Here is an 8115-nt window from a genome sequence, read left to right as displayed (position 1 = left end):
GATAAAGTGTATATTATGTAATGTGTGTATTATGAATATTTAATGCACACTTTACATATAATATGTGAATATTGTGTACATTATGAGTGTATGTTTAATAGGTAGATAAAGTTTACAGTATATTATATAATTTGTGTATTATGAATATTTAATGCATACTTTACATATAATATGTGAATATTGTGTACACTATGAGTGTATGTTTAATGGGTAGATAAAGTGTATATTATATAATTTGTGTATTATGAATATTTAGTGCATACTTTACATATAATAGTGTACACAATATTCACTTATGTGTGTATATTGTATACGTAGATAAAGTGTATATTATGTAATGTGTGTATTATGAATATTTAATGCATACTTGACATATAATATGTGAATATTGTGTACATTATGAGTGTATGTTTAATAGGTGGATAAAGTGTATATTATATAATGTGTGTACTATGACTATTTAGTGCATACTTTGCATATAATAGTGTACACAATATTCACCTATGTGTGTATATTGTATACGTAGATAAAGTGTATATTATGTAATGTGTGTATTATGAATATTTAATGCACACTTTACATATAATATGTGAATATTGTGTACATTATGAGTGTATGTTTAATAGGTAGATAAAGTGTACAGTATATTATATAATTTGTGTATTATGAATATTTAATGCATACTTTACATATAATATGTGAATATTGTGTACTCTATGAGTGTATGTTTAATGGGTATATAAAGTGTATATTATATAATTTGTGTATTATGAATATTTAATGCATACTTTACATATAATATGTGAATATCGTGTACTCTATGAGTGTATGTTTAATGGGTAGATAAAGTGTATATTATATAATTTGTGTATTATGAATATTTAGTGCATACTTTACATATAATAGTGTACACAATATTCACCTATGTGTGTATATTGTATACGTAGATAAAGTGTATATTATGTAATGTGTGTATTATGAATATTTAATGCATACTTGACATATAATATGTGAATATTGTGTACATTATGAGTGTATGTTTAATAGGTAGATAAAGTGTATATTATATAATGTGTGTACTATGAATATTTAGTGCATACTTTACATATAATAGTGTACACAATATTCACCTATGTGTGTATATTGTATACGTAGATAAAGTGTATATTATGTAATGTCTGTATTATGAATATTTAATACACACTTTACATATAATATGTGAATATTGTGTACATTATGAGTGTATGTTTAATATGTAGATAAAGTGTATATTATATTATATAATTTGTGTATTATGAATATTTAATGCATACTTTACATATAATATGTGAATATTGTGTACTCTATGAGTGTATGTTTAATGGGTATATAAAGTGTATATTATATAATTTGTGTATTATGAATATTTAATGCACACATGACATATAATATGTGAATATTGTGTACACTATGAGTGTATGTTTAATCGGTAGATGAAGTGTATATTATATAATGTGTATACTATGAATATTTAGTGCATACTTTACATATAATAGTGTACACAATATTCACTTATGTGTGCATATTGTATACGTAGATAAAGTGTATATTATGTAATGTGTGTATTATGAATATTTAATGCACACTTTACATATAATATGTGAATATTGTGTACATTATGAGTGTATGTTTAATAGGTAGATAAAGTGTATATTATATAATGTGTGTACTATGAATAATTCGTGCATACTTTACATATAATAGTGTACACAATATTCACTTATGTGTGCATATTGTATACGTAGATAAAGTGTATATTATGTAATGTGTGTATTATGAATATTTAATGCACACTTTACATATAATATGTGAATATTGTGTACATTATGAGTGTATGTTTAATAGGTAGATAAAGTGTACAGTATATTATATAATTTGTGTATTATGAATATTTAATGCATACTTTACATATAATATGTGAATATTGTGTACTCTATGAGTGTATGTTTAATGGGTAGATAAAGTGTATATTATATAATTTGTGTATTATGAATATCTAGTGCATACTTTACATATAATAGTGTACACAATATTCACCTATGTGTGTATGTTGTATATGTAGATAAAGTGTATATTGTATAATGTGTGTACTATGAATATTTAATGCACACTTTACATATAATATGTGAATATTATGTACATTATGAGTGTATGTTTAATAGGTAGATAAAGTGTATATTATTTAATGTGTGTACTATGAATATTTCGTGCATACTTTACATATAATAGTGTACACAATATTCACCTATGTGTGTATATTGTATACGTAGATAAAGTGTATATTATGTAATGTGTGTACTATCAATATTTAATGCACACTTTACATATAATATGTGAATATTGTGTACATTATGAGTGTATGTTTAATATGTAGATAAAGTGTATATATATATATAAAGTGTGTACTATGAATATTTAATGCGTACTTACAAGGCGGACCAGTCCTCCAAAGTCACTCCTGGGTGTCCCAAACGTCACCTGGGTGTGGACTTTGTTCTTTGGCGGGTTCTGCTTTGGCACCCTGCTGAGGAAAGACGGTGGCGGGAAAGAAGGGGGCGGGGCCAAAGCGTGGGGATTGCCGCTGGGCTGTGGAAGGCGGGGAAGGATCCGTGATGGAGGCGTCAGTCGGCGGTCCTCTCGGGACATGTTGGTCCCGGAGGTCTGTGGCGGGTCTGGACTAGTCGGTCTCACATCAAGGATTCTTCTTCTTCTTCTTCTTGGGAGCGCCGCTGACCTTCCGCCTTTGGCCCCGCCATGAACGGCAGCAACGCCTCCGGAGACGGGGGGTCGTCAGGGAGCGGCGGCCTGTGGGTGACGTCCCTGCTGGGCGCCGCCCTGCTGGTCATGTGGCTGCTGGGCGTGGCGGGCAACGCGTACACACTGGTGGTCACGCGGTCGGCGGCGCTGCGCCGCACCGGCTCGGTGTACGTGTACGTGGCCAACCTGGCGCTGGCCGACCTGCTCTACCTCTCCACCATCCCCTTCGTGGTCTGCACCTACTTCGCCCACGACTGGCTCTTCGGCGAGGCGGGCTGCCGGGTCCTGCTGAGCCTGGACCTCCTCACCATGCACGCCAGCGTCTTCATCCTGGTGGCCATGAGCCTGGAGCGCTACCGCGCCGTGGCCCGGCCCTTCGGCGCCCGCGACTCCACGCCGCGCCGACGCAAGCTGGCGGCCGCCGCCATCTGGGCCACCGCCTTCGCGCTCACGCTCCCCATGATGGTGATGATCCGACTCCGCGAGGGCAAGCCGTCGCCGGCCGGAGTGGTCAAGCGCATGTGCTTCCCCACCTGGACCTTGGAGGCCTTCAAAGCCTACGTCACCACCCTCTTCCTGACCAGCGTCCTCATCCCTGGGCTGGTCATAGTCGGACTCTACGCCGGCCTCGCCAGGCGCTACTGGGCGGCGCAGGCCCGACTGGCGGGGAGCCCCGGCTCGGCCAGGAGGCGAGGACTCAAGCAGCGGGTGGTGGTCATGATCTTCAGCATCGTGGTGGCCTACTGGGCCTGTTTCCTGCCTTTCTGGGCCTGGCAGATGGCCCAGCTCTTCTCGGCGGAGTCCCTCAAGGCTCTGTCCTCATCCACCCACAACTACGTCAACTTCTTTGTCACCTGCCTCACGTACGGCAACAGCTGTGTCAACCCTTTCCTCTACACGCTCCTCACCCGCAACTACAAGGACTACCTGGCCCAGAAGGGCCACTCGACCGCTTCGAGCAGGACAGAACCTCTTTCTCCTGTAGCCCCGCCCCCGAGCACTCGTAGTTCAGGTGGAAGTCTCGACTAGGGATGGGTACCGAATCCGGTACTTTTACAGGCAGTGACCGAATTCTGTCCGTACTATCGGTGGCCTACTGGGCCTGTTTCCTGCCTTTCTGGGCCTGGCAGCTGGCCCAGCTCTTCTCGGCGGAGTCCCTCAAGGCTCTGTCCTCATCCACCCACAACTACGTCAACTTCTTTGTCACCTGCCTCACGTACGGCAACAGCTGTGTCAACCCTTTCCTCTACACGCTCCTCACCCGCAACTACAAGGACTACCTGGCCCAGAAGGGCCACTCGACCGCTTCGAGCAGGACAGAACCTCTTTCTCCTGTAGCCCCGCCCCCGAGCACTCGTAGTTCAGGTGGAAGTCTCGACTAGGGATGGGTACCGAATCCGGTACTTTTACAGGCAGTGACCGAATTCTGTCCGTACTATCGGTGGCCTACTGGGCCTGTTTCCTGCCTTTCTGGGCCTGGCAGCTGGCCCAGCTCTTCTCGGCGGAGTCCCTCAAGGCTCTGTCCTCATCCACCCACAACTACGTCAACTTCTTGGCCACCTGCCTCACGTACGGCAAAAGCTGCGTCAACCCTTTCCTCTACACGCTCCTCACCCGCAACTACAAGGACTACCTGGCCCAGAAGGGCCACTCGACCGCTTCGAGCAGGACAGAACCCCTTTCCCCTATAGCCCCGCCCCCGAGGACTCGTAGTCCAGGTGGCAGTCTCGACTAGGGATGGGTACCGAATCCGGTACTTTTACAGGCAGTGACCGAATTCTGTCCGTACTATCGGTGGCCTACTGGGCCTGTTTCCTGCCTTTCTGGGCCTGGCAGCTGGCCCAGCTCTTCTCGGCGGAGTCCCTCAAGGCTCTGTCCTCATCCACCCACAACTACGTCAACTTCTTGGCCACCTGCCTCACGTACGGCAAAAGCTGCGTCAACCCTTTCCTCTACACGCTCCTCACCCGCAACTACAAGGACTACTTGGCCAAGAAGGGCCAGTCGACCGCTTCAAACAGGACAGAACCCCTCTCCCCTGTAGCCCCGCCCCCGAGGACTCGTAGTCCAGGTGGCAGTCTCGACTAGGGATGGGTACCGAATCCGGTACTTTTACAGGCAGCGACCGAATTCTGTCCGTACTAACGGGTACCGACTCGCGTAAAACCAAACGGTGCCCGATTTGTCGCCCGTGACGTCACGCGACTAACGCCCTCGAACGTAATGTTGCAGTTTTCAACACCGACAAAACGCTCAAACGTTAAGTAAGGCTCCACTCTTCCAAAATGCACTAGCTTGATGCTAATTCACATTGGAATTGCCATAGACAGGCTACTATTAGCATTAGCGATTTTACATGGCGATTTCGCCACCTCCAAATGTGGTGGTGAAAACTCCGAACAAAGATGCACGCTACAATCAAACAGATGGCGTGTAATACGCACAACACTTACAGTGCAAACACTTTGTAGGGCGCAACATGACGCTTTCAGCTATTAGTGCTGTTGAGCACCGTAGCCATCTTTGGTCTGGACTGATTATTGTTCATTTGCTTTCTACTTTTCTTAGTCTGGAGTCACACCTGGATCTGGACACGTTAATAAACATGTTAATAAACATGTTAATAAACACGTTAATAAACACTTCATGGACACGTAATAAACTCTTGTTACACGCTCTTTCCTTCAGGAAGTGCAGGCTCACTTTTTGGCATGATCAAGCCATAACACGAACTCTCTATTTGGCAAGCATGTGGTCAGTGTCTCCCTCTAATCTAAGCTTTAAAAAAAAATTATACAAAAATAATTAATAACCAGTTTATAACATTTTCATCAAAGTGACGATATGGCACCAGATTGTTAGCTACATTTGTTTTATTTTTATTTTTTTTTGGGGGGGGGGGGGGGGGGGGTTGGATTTTGATAGTTTTATCGTTGGGCAGTACAACCATGTGATGGCAATGTTAAAGAAATTAAAAAAAACATTAAAATACTGGCTGCTCTAGAATTTTACTGTAAAAGTAAAATAGCCCCTTTTTTTAATTTAAAATAATAATGTGTATAAACCAATTATGGTATAAAAAAAAATAAAATTTTAAAAAACCATTTAAATTTTACTGTTAAAGTAAAATAGTCCCGTTTTTTTATTTAAAATAATTAGGTATAAAAAATTATTATGGTAAAAAAAAAAAAATCTGAATTTTACTGTAAAAGTAAAATAGTTTAGTTTTTTTTAATTTAGTTTTTTTATAATTATATGTAAAAAACAATTATGGTAAAAAATAAACATAAAAAAAAAATTAATCAGAATTTTACTGTGAAAGTAAAATAGTCCCGTTTTTTTTATTTAAAATAATTAGCTATAAAAAATTATTATGGTAAAAAAAAAAAAAAAAAAATCTGAATTTTACTGTAAAAGTAAAATAGCTCCGTTTGTTTTTTTTAATTTAAACTAATTATATGTAAAAACCAATTATGGTAAAAAAAATAATATTTATAATAATCAGAATTTTACTGTAAAATGTATTTAAAATGTAAACACCAATTATGGTAAAAAAAAAAAGAAAAAAAGAAAGGATTTTAATGTAAAAGTTAGTTTTTTTACACTGAATTTAATACCATTTTTATTATTATGATACCTTTTTTTGGCGATTAAGCCGCTATTTTTTTTAATCGTAAAACCTTTGCTCGTTCTTGTTTTTACAGTTTAAAAAAAATTGTGAAACATATATAAATATTAAACATATATATATATATATATATATATATATATATATATATATATATATATATATATATATATATATATAGAGAGAGAGAGAGAGAGAGAGAGAGAGAGAGAGAGAGAGAGAGAGAGAGACAAAATAGTGTTTTTACAGTGTTTTTTACACAGAATTCCTAGTACAATTTTAATATTATATTTTGCTTTACTGAAAAACCTACTGACTTTTTTTTTTAATTTGCAATGTAAAAATGTTAATTTACAAAACTAAAATCCTCTAAAAAATAAAGAAAATATTGTATGACTATATTTACATTAAAAATGTAATTTTTAATATTTTTCCAAATAGCAAAAAAGGTACGTGTGGACTTTCTAAGTTTTCCTCGGAGTTCCAGTTCAGCTTCTTGGGAATGTTCTTGCCGCCTTGCGACATTCCTCATCTGCTCGTACTTTGACGTCCTCCTGCTAATTGTCTCTGGTCATCCACCGCACTCGTATTTCTCTTTAATACACTGAGAATTTACTTAGAACAGGATTTTTTCGGGAGAAAAAACCTCCCGTCGTTTCCAAATAATAATGCATTAAAATCAGTTAGCAACCTATTAAATGCTGTAATTACCTCATTTATAGTGTTCCAGTATTTTTGAAAATACTGCATACTTTGTGTTTTTCACACAAATAAAATATAGATATATTTTTTTTTTACAAAAAGAGCATACAAAACATTAAAAAGCTATTGTAAAAATTCATGAAAAAAATTATTCTGAGGTGTATAAGTGTAAAATTAGCAATAAAAAGCTAGCATGCTATTTTAATGTTAGCATGCTAACAGTTAACATGTATCAAATGTTAAAATATATGACTGAGGTGTATACAGCTAAAAAAGCTAACATTAGCATTCTAACAGTACTGAAATATGTAATTTTGAGGTGTATGCTTATAAAATTAGCCAAAAGGGCTAGCATGCTAATGTTAACATCATTACATTCTAATGTTAGCATGCTAGCGGTTAAAATGTGTTAAGTGCCAAAATGTATGACTCTAAGGTGTATTTTTGCAAAATAGATGAGAATTCTAACCTTATCCAAAATATATGATGCCGAGGTGTGTACCGAAAAATAGCTAAAAGAAAGCTAACATGCTAACATTTGCATTCTAACCTTAAGCATGCATCAAGTACTCAAATATATGACTCTCAGTTGTATACCTGCAAAATTAGCTATAACCGCTAATGTGCTAACATTAGCATTCTAACCCTAAGCATGAGTCAAGTACCCAAATATATGACCTTGATGTGTATACCTGCAAAATTAGCTAAAAAACTAGCATGCTCATGTATACATTCCTACATTCTAATGTTAACATGCTAGCAGTAAACATACGTGAAGTGCGAAAATGTGTTACTCTGAGGTGTACATATGCAAAAATAGCTAAATAAGCTAAAATGCTAACATCATTTTAACAGTGAGCATGTTTCAAGTGCCAAATATATATGACGCTAAGGTGTATACTTGCAAAATAGCCAAGAATGCTAACGTGAGCCAAGATACAGGTGTATACCTGCAAAAATAGCCAAAAAGCTAAAATGTCAACAATAGC

The 8115-nt window shown here is 37.9% G+C and overlaps 1 protein-coding gene across 1 annotated transcript; it reads left to right on the top strand.

Annotated features, from left to right (window-relative positions):
* Window positions 1–2793: 2793 nt before the first annotated feature.
* uts2r4 (urotensin-2 receptor 4) lies at window positions 2794–3825 on the top strand. Its single transcript, XM_062027398.1, has one exon. The coding sequence runs from the start codon at window positions 2794–2796 to the stop codon at window positions 3823–3825; it is 1032 nt and encodes a 343-aa protein (XP_061883382.1).
* The last annotated feature ends 4290 nt before the right edge of the window (window positions 3826–8115 follow it).

The sequence above is a fragment of the Entelurus aequoreus genome, linkage group LG18 (assembly GCF_033978785.1).
Source record: "Entelurus aequoreus isolate RoL-2023_Sb linkage group LG18, RoL_Eaeq_v1.1, whole genome shotgun sequence".
Taxonomy (NCBI): domain Eukaryota; kingdom Metazoa; phylum Chordata; class Actinopteri; order Syngnathiformes; family Syngnathidae; genus Entelurus; species Entelurus aequoreus.
The sequence above is the reverse complement of the archived record's forward strand: the minus strand, read 5'-3'. Positions and strand labels throughout refer to the sequence as shown.

Excerpts from the sequence above, each read along its gene's own strand:
- uts2r4 (XM_062027398.1), top strand. The coding sequence starts at position 2,794 with ATGAACGGCAGCAACGCCTCCGGAGACGGGGGGTCGTCAGGGAGCGGC.